The sequence below is a fragment of the Spermophilus citellus genome (genome assembly GCF_964194105.1).
Source record: "Spermophilus citellus genome assembly, chromosome: 19".
In the NCBI taxonomy this organism is placed as follows: domain Eukaryota; kingdom Metazoa; phylum Chordata; class Mammalia; order Rodentia; family Sciuridae; genus Spermophilus; species Spermophilus citellus.
Genome location: NC_138201.1, coordinates 21,351,646 through 21,369,162, shown reverse-complemented (window position 1 = coordinate 21,369,162; position 17,517 = coordinate 21,351,646). Strand labels below are relative to the sequence as shown.

Below are 17,517 nucleotides of genomic sequence, written 5' to 3'. Positions count from 1 at the left end.
CCTCGCCACGTCGGCACTGCGACCTCCACCGGCTCAGGTCAAGGTCTGGTGACTCTGTCCGCCCCCCAGCAGCGCCCGCTGCCCCCGGATGCTCCCGGCCCGAGGTCCCCCCGCCCGGGCTTGGCCCAGGGACTCCGGGTTACTTCCGAGCCGCCGCAGCCTTCCTCCGACGAGGTCCCTTCTGCAACCCGTCTGTCCCCGCTGCAGGGGCCACGCCAGGCCGGACCCGCCCGTTTGCCGAGTGACCCAACCAAGGCGTCCCGGGGCTCCCCGGCCGCAACCCATCGACGCGCGTGCGCACCCGGCGCTCGGGCCCTGCAGCCTGTCCGCCGACCTCAGGGAGCGCTCAGCGCGGTTCCCGGCAGGGAAGCCACCGGCGCGTCGCCCAGGCCGGCCGCCCCCGCCCCGCCGGCTTCCGGAAGCGCCACCCACCGTCGGCGGACGGCCGCCCGCGCCGAGTCTGCGCAGCCGCAGAAGCCCAGCTCCAGGCCCCGCCCCGGCAGGCCCCGCGCCCGCTTCCCGTCGGGCCTCGGGGCCCCGCTGCCTGCCGGGAGTTGTGGCCTCGGCCGAAGCGGCGCGGCGGCCGGCCGGCGCGCGTGGCAGGAAGCGGAAGTGGCCTGCGGCCCGCCCCCGGCCCCGCCCCGCGACGCGCCGCGCCGCGCCGCTCTCCGCCGGGTTAGCACTGACGTGTCTCTCGGCGGAGGAGCTGCGCTCCGGAGCAGGCGGCGTCCCTCCACTCGGAGCGCAGCGAAGCCGGAGCGGGGCGCCGAGCCCGAGCAGCCGCCGCCATGGCGAGTGAGTTCCCCCGGGGCGGCCGGGACGGGTGGGATCCCCTTCCCCGCGCGCCCACCGGCCCCGGCCCTCCTCCGCCGCGCTGCCCCTCCGGGCCTCGAGGCTCCCCGGTGGCGCGGCCGGCCTCCCGGGCGCTCACGGCCGCTCTCCTTTGTCCCCCGAAGTCAAGTTCCTGGAAGTCATCAAGCCCTTCTGCGTCATCCTGCCCGAGATCCAGAAGCCGGAGCGCAAGGTGAGCGCCGCGGGCCCAGACGGCCTCGGCCCCGGGGGCAGCGGGAGGCCGCGGGGAGGGGAGGCCGCCGGGGACCGGGACTCCCCGCCGAGGCCGTGGCGCCCTCCTGGCAGCGCCTTTCGCGGGAGTCGTGTCCTTCGCATCAGGTTCCCCTGTCCCCAAAACGAATCTGGGCCACGAGCGATCGTGAGGTCCCCGGGCTGAGTCACCTCCCTCCCCCTCCCCTCGAGCAGGGCGGCTCCTGGGTCCCCACCGCCCTCCCCTCCGGCAGGATCAGCTCCTGGGACCCTCCCTCCCTCCAGCGGGACCCCGGGAGACGCCCTTTGTCTCCTGCTACTGAGGGGGAAGAGCAGCCCGGGGTGTGGGTGAGGTCTTCCTCTTTCCCTGGCTGTCAGAATGCCCCGAGAGGTGGCTCCGCGGGCTGCTGCTCTCCCCAGCAGGTGCATTCAAACTGAGATGGAGATGTAGGGGTTTTGCATGGCGGCCCACTGCACCCCAAGAGAGGGGTTCCCTGATGTAACTGGAGCTGCTCAATGGTGAAGGACCGGACTCTGAAAGTGGCCAGTGAGATACTTGTGTCCACTCTTTACAGACGATTGTGAATGCACCCACATGTTGATGGGTGCTTGACATCTGTGTGGATCTTAGGCTGCGGGAGTCTAATTTGGTATTTCAGGCCAAGAAGACAAGACTAGCCGAGCACTGTGGGAGGCTGAGGCAGGAGGATGGCAAGGTGGAGGCCAGCCTCGGCAACTGAGTGAGGCCCTAAGCAACTCAGCAAGGCCCTGTCTCTAAATAAAATAGAAAAAAAAGGGCTGAGGACAGGGCTCAGGGGTGAAGCACTCCTGGGTTCAATCCCCAGTACAAAAATAAAAAGACCAGCCTCATGTGTTTGGATGGTGGATGTGGGCAAGCAGGAAGCAATGGGAGATGAATGAGAGGATGTGACAGGAAATTGCTTTGGAAGTAAGAGGGAGGCCTAGAGTCTGGTTCGGAGGCTTTTGCATAGGAGGATGAACCTTAGTACTGAACACCCATGGAGCTAGGAGCTATTTATAAGGCAGAGGAGAGGGCCCTGGGATAAAGAGGTATTCAAGTTTTGCTATTAAATCTGTTACCAAGAGAGGAGACTTAGTCATTTAAAAATGAGGAGTCCTAGATGGGTGGTGGCCCACACCTGTCATCCCAGCTACTGGGGAGGCTGAGGCAGGAGGATTGCAAGTTGGAGGCCAGCCTCAGCCACTTAGCAAGACCCTGACTCAAAATAGAAATTTAAAAGGCTGGGAATGGAGCTCAGGGATAGAAGAGCACTTGCTTAGTACATGCACTAGACCCCCGGCTTGTCCCCCAGCACTGCAGGGCGGAGTAGGGGAAGAGGTGCATTCACTACAAGGTTGTCATATCACTGGTTAGTCTGAATGGTGTTACTGTCCTCTGGCCAACTTCTGTCTCTATGTGGTAGGACAGCAGGGGGTAAGGGGCACATTCCCCAAGGGAAGGAAAGGTTTGGAGCCCTCCTCCAGGAAGTTAGGAGTATATATCATTCAGCTCCAGATTCTGTATGGCACAGATGCATACGTATCATGTAGGAACCCGAGAGATTCATATCTGAGCGCTAAATGCACCACCTCTGTGTGGGGGTATGTGTGTCTGCCTCCAGCCCCATGGTAGGAGATTGTACCTTCTTGGTAATAAAGGCAGCAGGACGAATGATACACTGCATTTTCAAGGCAGAAAAATCCAGAAGAGCTTTCACTCTCACTCAGTGACTAACTCCTGGGGCAGGAGGGCTGTGAACTTTCCCAATGATTCTTGACAGTCATCTGTAAGATGAATCATGTCACCTGTTCAGCTTCCATTCCTAAGATGTGAAAATGCTTGAAGTCGCTTGAACAGATGTTACTAGAACTCGGGGCAACACTTTCTCCCCCATATTATTTATTACATGGTTTTCTCCTTGATTCACAGAAAATCACGTCAGCAATCCCCAATTCCAGATGACTTACCAGCTCTTCCATCCAATGAAATCACTCATACGTGTAGGCTTGTCTGTGTGACAAGTCACTTTCTACTTAATGTTCTTCTGGGGGGATACTGGGGATTGAACTCGGCACTCGACCGCTGAGCCCCATCCTCAGCCCTGTTTAGAGACAGGGTCTCGCTGAGTTGCTTAGGGCCTCGCTAAATTACTGAGGCTGGCCTCCAATTTGTGATCCTCCTGCCTCAGCCTCCCAAACTGCTTCATTTTTATTGACTTGCTGGGAAACTTCTTGTCCTCTGATTCTGTCTCTTCTGCAGATCCAGTTTAAGGAGAAGGTGCTGTGGACAGCCATCACCCTCTTCATCTTCTTAGTATGCTGTCAGGTAAATCCGGTCTCCTGTGCTGGCGTTGGGGCAGGGGGGAGAGGGGACCAGACAGACTCCTTTCCTTTCTGCTTCTTTGCAGATCCCTCTATTTGGTATTATGTCCTCCGATTCTGCGGACCCTTTCTACTGGATGCGAGTGATTCTGGCCTCCAACAGAGGTAGGCTCAGACTCACTCTGCCTCTTCTCTGCTGGACCAGCACCATTTAGTTTAGTGACAGCCTTTCTGTGGAGCTCAGAGAACAGGAAGCTATGTAGCCTGCAGTGTCTGCGGGTGCCACGTTGAATAGCCTGAGAAAGACCATCTTCTTTGGAGTTGGGTTTGAGTGCAATACAAAACCTGGAAGAGCAAGATAAGTCTCTGCTAGAGAATTTCTTAAAACTTGCAAAAACAAGAGTGTTTTCAATACCTGAAACGAGATGGCGAGTCCACCGATAACATTTTCTAGAACATTCCGTTTGTTTCTCAGCTGCATTTTTTTCATATCTACAGGTAAAATATGTGCATCAAAACCACGAGCCACAGACAGTGTAGGGTCGACTCTAACCAGTCCCCTGTGGGTCTGGAAAAATAATTTTCTTGTGTATGTTGATGGTGCATTTGATGGTCATGGTTTAAAAATGGGGTTCAAATGAGGTTCCAGTCACTCAGAATCATAGTTCAGCTTAACATCATGGAAGGAAGGTTTATTCCCAACTAGATACGATGGGACCAGCCCCGTCTCCAGACTCAGGAGATGATTTGAATGTTACCCAGTTTTATAAACTGATGGAGGAGGGACCTCTCTGATCTCTGTCCAGCTAGAATAGATCTATCTGTTCCTGGGGACGGGACCTGGTGGGCTCCAAGGAGGGATTCAGTTGGGTTCTGATCTTTGGTTTGGGGGGATTATTCTATAATTGCTGCCAGCGACCTGAAGTGCATTCGATGTGGAGAAGGGGTACACCTGCAAATCTGGAGGTTCGTCTTATTAGATGATGTCCTTTCCTGAGCTCACTGGGCTGTGTTGCCACCCCTTTCCTTAGGCACCCTCATGGAGCTGGGTATCTCTCCAATTGTCACCTCGGGCCTCATCATGCAGCTCTTGGCTGGCGCCAAGATTATCGAAGTGGGTGACACCCCAAAAGACCGAGCCCTCTTCAACGGAGCCCAGAAGTGTAAGAAAGATCATGTGGAAAGTTCTGGTGTCTAGTTGAAAATTTGAATTTGCTCTAAAATTGGGGGCATGAAAACAGCCCAGTTTGGCCTGTGTCCCCTCCTTGGCCTGTGTCCTTGGCCTGCCAACCCTGTAGGTGCTCCACGGCCTGTTAGTGGGAGGTGCTGGGCACGGGGTAAGGCCAGGCAGGGCAGGGGAGGGCAGAAACGTCCCAGAGGCTGGAGTTGCATTAGGGCATGGAGGTCACCCCTTCACCAACCATGATTTCCTCACCTCACAAAGGAGGTGACATCTACTTCAGGACTGTCATAAGAATTAATCGAAGCCAGGTGCTGTGGAGCATGCTTCTCGTCCCAGCCACTCAGGAGGCTGAGGCAGGAGGATCGCAAGGTGGAGGCCAGCCTCAGCAACTAGCAAGGCCCTGTCTCTAAATAAAATAGAAAAAGGGCTGGGGACGGGGCTCAGGGGTCAAGCACCTCTGCTCAGTCCTCAGTACTTAAAAAAAAAGGATTAAATTGAATAATCACTCGCAGTGCCTAGTGCATGGTAGTTATTTGGCAAGTGCTATTTTCCTTCTGGCATTTAAAAGGATTTAATGAGCGGAAAGGTGATTGTCTCAGTCCAGCTCTGCTGTTGATTCGTTTTGTGATGTGGAAGAAATTTAGATAATAGCTCTGGAGTCTCAGTTCTTAGTGCTGTTAAACTAGGGTGAGAGGATTGGCCTTATCAACTGATGGGCAGCCCCAGTAACAAATGACATAGGCAGCTTCTTTCTTCCTTTTTTTTTTATTTTTATTTTGGACATTTTAAAATATACTTGGCTGGGCGCAGTGGCGCATGCCTCTAATCCCAGCAGCTCGGGAGGCTGAGGCAGGAGGATCCCAAGGTGGAGGCCAGCCTCAGCCACTTAGCAATTTCCTGAGCAACTCAGGGAGACCCTGTCTCTAAATAAAATACAAAATAGGGCTGGGGACAGGGCTCAGTAGTCGAGGGTCCCTGGGTTCAATCCCTAAAGCCACAAAAAAGACCAAACATGTGCTTTCACTACGAGGCCTCTGAGTTCTCGTGCGCTTTTGACGTGTGACAGTTTGTCAGTCCTCACCAAGGTCCCCAGGGCAGTGTCAGTATTTTTCGTCTGGGTTCCTGCCACACTCTGCCCTGCAGGAGCGTCCAGCAGCTGTTCCCACTCCTGGTGTCCCTCCGATGTCCCCGTGGTGACCAACTCAGGGTTTTCTTGGGGTCCTAGTGTTCGGCATGATCATCACCATCGGCCAGTCCATCGTGTACGTGATGACGGGCATGTACGGGGACCCGTCGGAGATGGGCGCTGGGATCTGCCTGCTCATCACCATTCAGGTGAGCTCCCACTCGCACCCCGCTTCCTGGGGGACCCTGCCCTCCCTCTTCCTCCTCAGCGATGCTCAGCCCGGACTGGGTCCCGGCTCAGGGCTAAGTGCTGGCCTAACCAGTGTGAAGCCCTGGGTTCGAGCCTGGGCACTGCATGAAAACTAATAAATAAAATAAAAATACTGCATCCATCTACTACGAAAAATATTGAAATAAATAAATGCATGCTGTCCACTTACAATTACCAAAAAAAATTAAGAAATAAAAACAAAATATTTAGGGGCTGGGGCTGGGGCTCAGCTGTAGGATTTAAAAACAAAAAAAAAATAAGAGAATGGAAAGACCCTGGCTTTGGCTGCTGAATTCACCGAGGCAGACCGAGAAGAGGCTCTTATTTGGCCTCAGAGCAGAGAGCCCAGTTGTTGAAGATGGGAAGAACCAGGTCGCTGGGGCTAGTCCACTTTTATTGATTGATTGATTTTCATTTTGCAGCTCTTTGTGGCGGGCTTGATCGTCCTCCTTTTGGATGAGCTTCTTCAGAAAGGCTACGGCCTGGGCTCTGGCATCTCCCTCTTCATCGCAACCAACATCTGCGAGACCATCGTGTGGAAGGCCTTCAGCCCCACCACCGTCAACACCGGCCGCGGTAAGGGCCCTGCCTTGGGGGGGGGGGCACGTCTGCAGGAAGTTTTGATGCACGCAAAGCATTCCTCTGGGAGAAATGTGTGTTTCAAGGACATCTCTTCTGAATTTGCAGTGTGCAAAGCTTTAAAAATATAGCTGAGTGTAGAGGCTCAAGCCTGGCATCCCAGCAGCTCAGGAGGCTGAGGCAGGAGGATCGCAAGGTGGAGGCCAGCCTCAGCCACTTAGCAAGGCCCTGAGCCACTCAGCGAGACCCTGTCTCTCAATAAAATAGAAAAAGTGGCTGGGGACGGGGCTCAGGGGTTAAATGGGTTAAATCCCTGGTACCAAATAAAGTAAGGCTTACATTCAAAATGATATCTAAACTCTGAACTTCCACGTCTTAGAAGAGTATTTTAAGGATATTTAGCATGCCACAGAGTACTCCTGCCTCATTTTTCTTAGCATGAACCTGCACTGCAAGGAGAAAGGAGCGTTGATTTTAGCCAATTGTCTTCTGGTGGACATTTAAGTCGTCCTTTCTCGGTTACAGTTAGCATCGAAGTGAATGTCCTCGGGCCATCATCTGCACGTATTTTAGAGTTGTCCTTAGTAAATAAGATTCTAAAAATGAAATTGCTACAGCAAACCACTTGTTCAGGCAAGGAGCAGTTCGTTTGAGGATGACAAGTTCAAGGCCAGCCTTGGCCAGGGAGTGAGACCCTGTCTCCAAAAGGGCTGGGGACATAGCTTAGTGGTAGAGCCCCTGTTTCTGGGTTCAATCCCCAGTATTGCCAATTTGGGGCGGGAGGTACTGGGGATTGAACCCAGGGACCCTCAACCCCTGAGCCCCGTCCCCAGCCCTATTTTGTATTTGATTTAGAGACAGGGTCTCGCTGAGCTGCTTAGGGCCCCAATTCTGCTGAGGCTGGCCTCCAATTTGCAATCCTCCTGCCTCAGCCTCCCGAGCCACTGGGATCACAGGCTTGGGCCACCATGACGCATGGAAATCGACTTTTTTCTTTTTTGGCCTCTGAACCTGAAGCTGTTATTTGCTGGGAAATCTCTCAGGAGAAATATTTGTGGGCATATTCGTGTTTTCTTGGAATTCACTGTGAAGCTGGTTCTCGGCCTCCGGTGCCATATCATCAAATTGAGGAAGCTGCAGACAGGTCCCTGCAGGGTGCCAGAGGGACACCAGGCTGTTCCATGGACTCTTCCTAGAATTCTAGAAAATCTAAGGTGAATTGAGGACCTGGGGGTGCAAAGCAGCTGGGCCTCAGGTGTGGATGTGGGGGTGAAGGCCGGGTAGGGGTCGGGGTGTCTGCCAAGTCCTCCTGGCTTTGGGGGCAGCCTGCCTTCGAAAGGATCGGGAGCAGGGGTGGCCACGGTGGGCCAGTCAGCGAAGGCTTGGGCCGCGGCAGCCAGCCCGAGAGTCACTTTGCTCTGGAGCAGGGTGGTGAGTGAGGGGACAGTTTGGGAAGGAATGATTTGCTGTCCCTGAGAGACAGGCTGAGAAAATGGCTGGGAGGTGGCCCAGCCATCTAGTGTGAGCCAGCCAGTGTGTCATCAGAGCGAGGGCCTTAGGACCTGGCGAGAGGTGAAGGCCACAGGGAACCAAGACGTGGAGGAGGCTGCCCTTGGCCACCTCTGGGACCTGGCTGGCTCAGAGGGGCTACCTGGGGGTCATGAGTGGTGCTGGAAGGAGCCAAGATGGCGGAGTCACAGGGACACCCTCAGGACGGGCAAGAAGTGGGCAGAGAGGGCACAGGTGGCTTGCGGCTGGAACGGCAATTCCAGACACTCATCAGGCAGCTGCTGTTAAGTATCAGCGCTTCTGTGGGCGCTAAGAATACAAAGGGATATAACGTAAGACGTGTGAGCGTCAGTGTCACCCAGGGCCCTGGGTCAGAGTGGAGCAGGGAAGGAAGATGGGGCGACTGGGGAAGAGCATTACGGGGTCCGTCTAGAGAACCTGGCAGGTGCAAAGGTCCTGGGGCAGAGATGAGCTGGTGTGTTCAAGGGTCGGCACGGGGCTCAGGGGAGCATATGAGGGGAGTTCATAGAGGTCATTGGTGGCAAGAGGAGCCAGGACAAGTCCCTGCTTCCTGCCCCTGGGATTGCTGAACTTCCTCCTTTACAAAATGCTGGAGCTTGAATATCTTCAGATTCTGGGACTGGGACGTCTGAGTCCCCAGCTGGCAGCCACTCTGCCCACAGAGGCCACGTCTAGGGAAGCACTAACCTGGGCAGCAGGGGTCATGGTGACAGGTGACAGTGTTTCCCGCTGTGCTTTTGTCCTCAAGTCAGCCTCTCGCCATTTCTGAAGTGCTTGGACCTTGGTGTCCTGTGCTGTAGCGTCCGTCCGTGGCCCATCTGTTGCCGTTCCTCAGGCCACGCCCCTTTCTGCCTGTTGCTGAGGCTGAGGCAGGAGGATCGCAAGGTGGAGGCCAGCCTCAGCCACAGCAAGGCCCTAAGCAACTCAGGGAGACCCTGTCTCTAAATAGAATAGAAAAAGGGGCTGGGGAGGGGGTTCAGGGGTCAAGGAACCCTGAGTTCAGTCCCCAGTACTAAAAAAAATCCAGATTGTCACCGTGGTGCTGCCACAGATGTCACAGTGCTGTGTGTTCAATTGCACAGGGCACAGAGGGCCAGTCCCCCCCAGGCCAGCGTGAGCCTGGCTTCAGGAGCTGGGGGCCCTTCTGCCTGGGGCTCTTGATCCCCAGCAGCCAGTGGCCTTGAACTCACCCGGCCAAGAAAGGGCAGCAGTGAATTCAAAAGGGTGGAGTAGCTGGGCGGGATGGGGCCACCTGGGACCTCTGATCACTTCTAATCTCAGCCCAGGCTGAGGCCCGGGAGAAGAAAGTTCAAGGGCAGGCCCAGGGCTGTGGCTCAATGGTAGAGCGCCTGCCTAGCACGTGCAAGGCCCTGGATTGGATCCTCAGCGCCACATAAAATCAATAAATAAAATCAAGGTAGAGTGTCAACTACGACCAAAAAAATACTTTAAAAGAGGAAAAGAAAAAAGTTCAAGGCCACTTATTTAAAAAGAAATAAGTTCTTATTTAAAAATAAGAAGAACTGGGTTCAATCCCTAGTACCCAAAGAATTTAAAAAGTGGACTAGCCCATTGCTGTAGTTCAAATAGAGAGAGAAATGAGAGATTCAAAAAATTCATATTGTATCAGGCGAGGTGACGCATGTCTGAAATCCCAGCGGCTCGGGAGGCTGAGGCAGGAGGATCGCCAGGTGGAGGCCAGCCTCAGCCACTTAGCCAAGCCCTGAACAACTCGGCGAGACCCTGTCTCTCAATAAAATAGAAAAAGGGCTGGAGACGGGGCTCAGGGGTGAAGCGCCCCTGGGGCCAAAAAAAAAAATCCAGATTGTGACGCCGTGAGTCTCCTGGCTGATTCTGTGCTCCTGCCTCTGCTTTGGCCAGTAGGAGGCCCAAGACCCAGGTGAGTCCAGCCTCTTTTTCTTCCCTTCACATCTGTGCCCTCCTCTGCCAACAGGCATGGAATTTGAAGGCGCCATCATCGCACTGTTCCATCTCTTGGCCACGCGCACAGACAAAGTCCGAGCCCTTCGAGAGGCCTTCTACCGCCAGAATCTCCCCAACCTCATGAACCTCATCGCCACCATCTTTGTCTTTGCTGTGGTCATCTATTTCCAGGTGTGTCCAGTGTGAGCACAGGAACTGTGCATTTCTTTATCTTTTGGTCCCAGGGGCGCTTCACCCCTGAGCCCCATCCCCAGCCCTTTTTAGATTTTATTTAGAGACAGGCTCTCGCTGAGTGGCTGAGGCTGGCCTCCAATTTGCAGTCCTCCTGCCTCAGCCTCTAGAGCTGCTGGTGATGACAGGCGTGAGCCACTGTGGGGCAGGTGCTCTCCAGCACTGTCAGAAGTCGGGTCCCCAGAGCTGGTACCACCTCTCATGTCTCTGGACCGTAGGGGGCAGCGAAGCAGTGACGGGCACCCTGTTCTGTGTCCTCAGGGCTTCCGGGTGGACCTGCCCATCAAGTCTGCGCGCTACCGGGGCCAGTACAACACCTACCCCATCAAGCTGTTCTATACCTCCAACATCCCCATCATCCTGCAGTCCGCCCTGGTCTCCAACCTCTACGTCATCTCCCAGATGCTGTCGGCCCGCTTCAGCGGGAACCTGCTCGTCAGCCTGCTGGGCACCTGGTCTGTAAGTCAGCTGTCCCCAGCCGGGGAGCCTCTCCTGGCCACCATGACCAAGTGTCTCGCCCACAGCTCTCCTCCCATGTGTTTGAGACAGGGTCTCGCTGAGTTGCTTAGGGCCTTGCTAAGTGGCTGAGGCTGGCCTCCACCTTGCGATCCTCCTGCCTCAGCCTCCTGAGCTGTGCGATGACAGGCCTGGGCCACTGTGCCCGGCTAAAATCACAGTCTTTGATCTGCTCCGGTTCATCTAGAAGCCCAGGTTGAGTAGACATAGCGTCCCAGACCTTCTGTTCCTTCTTCCCAGGACACGTCTTCTGGAGGCCCGGCCCGTGCCTACCCAGTTGGTGGCCTGTGCTACTACCTGTCCCCGCCGGAGTCCTTCGGCTCCGTGTTGGAGGACCCCGTGCACGCGGTGGTCTACATCGTCTTCATGCTAGGCTCCTGCGCCTTCTTCTCCAAGACCTGGATCGAGGTCTCGGGCTCCTCTGCTAAGGATGTAAGTATGAGCGGACTTTATTAAAGGGTCACTTGCCCTGTCACTTTGTCACAGTGGTGGTTTGTGACATGCAGACGGGCCACCCACCTTGGCGAGACAGTTCAGAGCGTTAAGGACAGATGGACGGAGCTCAGCCGTCAGCAGCAGGTCTAAGAACCCAAAGCCAGAGTGGAACATCACACCTTGTGCCATTGTCTCCTTACGGCACCTTGTTGGTCCCAGGGACGCTTAACCCCTGAGTCGCCTCCCAGCCCTTGTTAGATTTCATCTGGAGACAGGGTCTCCTGAGCTGCTTAGGGCCTCCCTAAATGGCTGAGGCTGGCCTCCACCTTGCGATCCTCCTGCCTCAGCCTCGCAAACCGCTGAGATGATATGCACACCCCCGGCCCTTAAAGTCCATGTAGAGACCTAGAGCTGCAGAAGGAGCCCTGTCAGTGACCAGCGGTTCCAGACCTTCCCCTCCAAAGCCACCTCTGAGTCTGTCCTCTGCTCTGGGCGTCCTGCAGGTGGCCAAGCAGCTGAAGGAGCAGCAGATGGTGATGCGGGGCCACCGGGAGACGTCCATGGTGCACGAGCTCAACCGGTAAGTGCGGTGCCCGCTCCCAGTCGGCGTGGGCAGCTCGCGGGCCTCGGGGTCTCCAGTGTCCATAGGTCTCGTCCTCGGGTTGCAGGACAGGAAGGGTCCCTGCGTCATTGGATATTCATGAACCTGCTAAGTGCTGGACTCTGGGGACATGGGAACAGATGCCTGGTGGCCCAGCATGGGGCTCTGTAGGGACAGTGCTGGTGGCAAGGGACCCTCACCTCTGCTCATGCTGGTGGGATGCTGCTGGTGGCATCCAGGAGCAGGTGCCCAGGACCTGAGCACAGAGCGGGGCTCCAGATGGATCTGAGCTGAAGCCCCAGGCCCCGTGGGGCACGCCTAGAGGCCAAGGCAGGAGGATGGCAAGGTGGAGGCCGGCCTCAGGAGCTCAGTGAGACCCTGTCTCTAAATAAGATATAAAAGGGCTGGGGACGGGGCTCAGGGGTTAAGTGCCCCTGGGTTCAGTCCCTGGGACCAAAAAAGACGGTGGATGTGGCGGAGGGGCCAGCAGAGCCGCAGAGGGCTGATGGTGTTTGAAGCGAGGAGGTCAGAGAGGAGAGGAGGCCAGAGATCAGCCAGGCCACGGCCGGGTGACCAGTTGTGGCGGTCACCTAGGGGTGGAGAGGAGGGAGGGTGCGAGAGGCCCCAGGTCGTAGGTGCCCGGGGCAGGAGGAGCACCCACTGCAGGTGGGCCTCATTCTGGGTGGAGGGCTGCCTCCGGCCTCCCTGGGCCTCTCTGCCACATTCTCAGCTCTTCTTTGCCACTCGGCAGCAGCCACAGTGAGCAGGGCTGTGTGCACAAAGTCAGGTGGCAGGCCAGGTTGTCCTGGGGGCTGTCACTTGGTGACTGTTCCTGAAAGAAGCAGCCACTTTAAAAGCCACAGTTGCAAATCCCAGGTTTTCCTTTCTAGTCCTGGGTAGGGACGTGGCAATTTCGAGGGACATCCTCAGCATTTGAGTCTCGTCCCCAGCCCCCGTCCTGAGGACCAAACCCAGCCCTTTTTATATTCTATTTAGACACAAGGTCTCGCTGAGCTGCTTAGGGTTTTGCAAAGTAGCTGAGGCTGGCCTCCACCTCGTGATCCTCCTGCCTCAGCCTCCCGAGTCGCTGGGGTGACAGGCCTGGGCCCCTGCGTCTGGCAGCCTTTCAGTTTGGACTAGTCACAGTCCCCTAGCAGGGACTAGGTCCCGTAGTGTTAGTGGGGCGCACGGGGTGTTAGCAGATGATGCTCCAGGGAGGTGGTGGGGCCTCCTGAGGTTCTGGTCTCAGTCATGGGCAAGCCTGGTGGCCACCTGGGGGCTCTGTGGTGGCCTGGGGCTGACCGCCTGCCCTCCCCCAGGTACATCCCCACGGCGGCCGCCTTTGGGGGCCTGTGCATCGGGGCCCTCTCGGTCCTGGCTGACTTCCTGGGCGCCATCGGCTCGGGGACCGGGATCCTGCTGGCGGTCACCATCATCTACCAGTACTTCGAGATCTTCGTCAAGGAGCAGAGCGAGGTGGGCAGCATGGGCGCCCTGCTCTTCTGAGAGCCACGCCTGCCCGAGGACCAGGGAGGACACCGGGCGGTGCCTCGGAAGGCAGCGGTGGCCCCGGGCAGCGGAGCTGTGGCGCGTGGGGACATCGGCTGGGTGGCATCTGCCCCTCCTGTCCACCGCGAGGCCGGCCACCCCCAGCGGGGCCCCTCTCCTCCTCTGGCTTTGGCCGCTGCAGTCGTGACAGGGACGGTGAGCGCTGTCCCCATCGTCTGTCTGACTTTGGTCTTGCCCTCCCCTCCCCCCCTCAGTGACGTGTGCAGCCACCGTGGCGTCCCTGGTCCCCACAAAGGTGGCTTTTTGACTCTGGTTGGAAGCACAAAATCTGTGTGTGTGGCCTTAGGGTGGTCGGGCGTCGGGTCGCACCTGCTCTGGGGACATGGACAGCGTCACCAGGATGTCCCTGTTGTCACCAGCGGTGGCACTCTGGCACTCTCTGGCTCAAGACTGTTCCCGTGGGGGCATTGGGTCCCCTGGGCTCAGGGCGACACAGCTCCCAGCCACCGGCGGCCGCTCTCCCACCGAGTGTCCGGTGGAGCAGAGCCAGGGCTGCCGTCCCCGCCGTCTCATGGCCACCTTGTGGCCAGGCAGCTTTGTCCTCGTCCGGGAGAGGCCTGGGGTCGCCACCTCCACCCTCGCCTGGCCGAGCTCGGTGCCCTCGGGATCACCCCGCCGCGTCCGCTTGTCCAGACTCCAATCGGCCACTGTGCCCCTGGGAAGGGTCGCGTTCCCTCTCCCCCTGTGTTTCTAGAATGTTCTTACTGCACTTAGGGACCAAATGCAAGTAAGGGGACAGCGAGACGCCACCAGCTCTCTCGGCCTCCACTACATTCAGAGGCCAGGAGGGGAGGCTCAGGCTCAGGGCGGCCGTCAGCTCAGGGTCAGCTCAGGGTCCCCAGGAAGGTGCTCTGGTGTCTGAGACAAAAAGCCAGTGACGTTTGTGGTGACAGGTGACATAGACCATGGAGCTGGGGACCTTCCCGGAGGGTGCCCCGATTCTGCACGGGCCCCATCACACCTCAGTAGAGGTGGCACACTGTCCCCAGAGACCTGGGACCAGAACCAGGGGTCCCCGGCCCCGCCCAGGGCCAGCACCTTCTCACACGTGGCCTTGTCTAGACCCAGTCCCCAGCAGGGCAGCCCCGCCACCAGCCGTCCCCCAGCCCACGGGGGCCTCCGCCGTCCCTCTCCTGCACCTGTTAGAGGTCAGGGCCTCCCCAGGCCACCGCTGGGGACTCCGTGGCCTCTGGCAGGCAGGCCCAGTCCCGGCTCCCGGGCTGTGGCTGGAGAGCGCCGGGCCTCAGCTTCCAGGGGACTGTCACTGTGGACGCCAAAATGGCATAACTGATACGGTGGATAAATGAGAAATAAAGGCAACTTTTTACAAACTGCGGGGTCACAGTCTCCTTTCCGCTCAGGCTCATCCCCAGAGACGCACTGGCCTGCACCTGGCCTTCCTCCTGCTGGGCGCGCCCCCTTGTGCTCACGCCTGTATCCCAGTGACTAGGGAGGCTGAGGCAGGAGGATCATGAGTTGGAGGCCAGCCTCAACAATCTAGTGAGGCCCTCAGCACTCGCAGACCCTGTCTCTAAATATAAAAAGGGGCTGGGGTGGGCCTCCGTGGTCCAGCAGCCCTGGGGTTCAGTCCCTGATACAGGGAAAACCCGAAGTCAGAAACCTCCTGCCCTGGGAAGTGCCAGGAGGCAGATGGGAGGCCAAGCTCTGAGCTCTGCCTACCCCAACCCCTGTCTGCTGGGATCTAGTTGAGGCCGGAAATGAGGGGGTCCTGGCCACGTCAGCTGCCACCCCTGGCTCCCACCCCCGGGTTTCCTTCCCACCGCTGACCTCCATCTGCCTACCGGCCTGGCCTCATCCTCTGGTGCATAATACCCATGAGCCTCCAGTCCCAGCCTCCAGGTGGGCGGCCCAGGGACGGGCACAGCTTCAGCACCCACCACACCCACCAGTGCTTCTCCTTGGAGGCTCCCAGGGGTGCCCTAACTACGCCAGCGCCCACCTCACCCCTTGCCCCAAACCTTCTGGGGCCACATCTGTCCATTCTAGAAGCATCGGGAAAGGTCTAGCAGTTTCCATGAAGCCAGAACATTGGATGCCCCTCGCCTCAACTCTGAAAGGAGCCCACAAGGACTTGGACGAGACCCTTCATGACCCCGGCCTCGTGGCGCACGCCTTGAATCCCAGCAACTTGGGAGGCTGAGGCCGGAGGATCGCAAGTTCGAGGCCAGCCTCAGCCACTTAGCAAAACTCTTGTCTCCAAAAATAGGGCTTGGATGTGGCTCCGTGGTCGGCCACCCGACCGAACCTCCAGTCCCTACAGATTAAAACGAACACGCTCACACCGGGTGACAGGGACCCAGGGATCGCGGGGCAGTTCCCAAGCGCAGGACACTGGACGCGCCACGGACCGCGCAGAGGATGATGGGACGACAGGGAGCACCTGACGACGACGCTCCGCGCTCCTCCGAGAGTCCCCAGCCTTGCACTTGATGAGTGTCCAAGTCAGTGTCGCGCAGATGCCTCGATCTGGTTGGGGGACTCCGGAGACGAGGCCTGGGGACGGGAGGCCGAGGGCGCGCACCACTGAGAGCCCCTTAGTGCCCTCCTGGGTCGTGGTCCCAGGGACTGGACCCCGGGGCGCCGACCCGACGACCCCGTCCCAGCCCAGGGCCTCGCTGGGTGGCTGAGGCTGGCCTCCACCTGGCGACCCTCCTGCCTCAGCCTCCGGAGCCGCTGGAATGACAGACGCGCCCCACCGCAGCGGGGTCCTTCGGGGTTTTCTTAAGCAGGAACCACGTTCCCAGCCGTCCCCGCTGCGCATGCGCACACGTACCGCGGGCGTCGCCTTCCCGGAGGGCGCCCCCACAGGTTCCTCGCCGCCCGGCGGCTGGCGGCGCAGGAGCAGCGCGCCCGTGGCCACGCCCTCGGGGGCGGGGAGTGGGCGGTGCCGGAGCTGGTCGCGCGTGGCCACGCCTAAGGGGCGGGGAGTGGGCGGTACCGGAGCTGGTCGCTCGTGGCCACGCCCAAGGGGCGGGGAGTGGGCGGTACCGGAGCGCGGCGCACGTTGCCACGCCCCGGGGCGGGGAGTGGGCGGGGCGTGTGGGCGGGACTAAGACCGCGCTGTGAGCGTGCGTCCGCGCGGGGGCGCTGCAGCCTCGCCATCGCCGGCCTCGGTTCGCTGCGAGGCGGCGGCGGCGGAGCCCCCGGGAACCGCGAGGAGGGGACGGCGCGTCTCCGCTGCGGGTCGCCCCTCGGCCTCCGTGGCCCCCGGCCGGTCGCGCTGCGCTGGTTTGCAGGGACGGTGCCAGGGGACGGTCACCTCGGGGGTCTCCCCGGTCGCCTGGAGAAACGCACCGCAGTCGGGCGGGGTGCGCGGGAGCCCGGGACCCGGCAGCTTGTCACCGCGTCCTCAAGGCGACAAGTTCCCGCTTAGGGTGAAGAGTGGCTGTGGGATTCGTCCCCGGGGTGGGGACCCCGGCGACAGGGACTGACCCCGGGGCGCTGGCCACCGAGCCACGTCCCAGCCTTTTCCATTTTCAAGACCGGGTCTCACTAAGTTCGGAGGCTGGCCTCGAATCTGCGATCCTCCGGCCTCAGCCTCCCGCCTGGGATGACTGGCGCCCGGCTGGGATCTGGGTTCTCCGGGGGCTGGGACCGTGGGGACAGGGGTCCGCGAGGGACAAGGAGGTGGCCCCAGTGGCTGAGTGGGGTCGGGAAGCCCGTCTGGCGGTCCCTGCGCGTCCCCAGGAGCACACCCGCCCGCGCCCCCTGCGCCCCGCACGGGTCCCGCGCTGTCCCTCCCCGCGGCCGCCGGTGTCCCCATTAATCACGCGACGCTGACGGCGCCGATCTGCGCGCGGGCGGCGAGACGGGGACGGCGACGGCAGGCGACGGAGCGGGCCATCGGCGGCGCCCATCGGCCCGTCTTATCGCGCCCGCGCAGCCGCCGCCGCCGCCCATTGATCGCGCGGGGCCGGGGCCGGGGTCGGCGCGGCCGGGCGCAGTGACAGCCGCATCCACCGCGCGGCCGCCCATTAATCACCGCGACGCTGACGGGGGCGACAGCGGCCCGCGCGCGGCCCCCTGCACGTCCTCCAAGTGGGAGGTGGCAGTGGGGCGAGTCGCCCTGCGGAGGGGACAAGGCACGGGGCTGACCGAGGGGTGAGCAGGAGACGGGTGGCCGCTGCC

The 17,517-nt window shown here is 59.2% G+C and overlaps 1 protein-coding gene across 1 annotated transcript; it reads left to right on the top strand.

Moving 5' to 3' along the window:
* Window positions 1–631: 631 nt before the first annotated feature.
* SEC61A1 (SEC61 translocon subunit alpha 1) lies at window positions 632–14,700 on the top strand. Its single transcript, XM_081276105.1, has 12 exons — window positions 632–795; window positions 957–1,024; window positions 3,323–3,388; window positions 3,471–3,549; window positions 4,416–4,547; window positions 5,793–5,902; window positions 6,386–6,539; window positions 10,027–10,187; window positions 10,509–10,706; window positions 11,004–11,195; window positions 11,702–11,778; window positions 13,119–14,700. Exons 1-12 carry the CDS (start codon window positions 789–791, stop codon window positions 13,303–13,305), a joined length of 1,431 nt encoding a protein of 476 aa, XP_081132231.1. The 5' UTR covers window positions 632–788; the 3' UTR covers window positions 13,306–14,700.
* Window positions 14,701–17,517: the final 2,817 nt, after the last annotated feature.

What these genes read in the sequence shown, in the direction of transcription:
- SEC61A1 (XM_081276105.1), top strand. An exon ending in TCCAGAAGCCGGAGCGCAAG is followed by an intron (nt 1,025 to 3,322) that starts GTGAGCGCCGCG and finishes TCTCTTCTGCAG; the next exon opens with ATCCAGTTTAAGGAGAAGGT. An exon ending in CGGGCTCCTCTGCTAAGGAT is followed by an intron (nt 11,196 to 11,701) that starts GTAAGTATGAGC and finishes GGCGTCCTGCAG; the next exon opens with GTGGCCAAGCAGCTGAAGGA.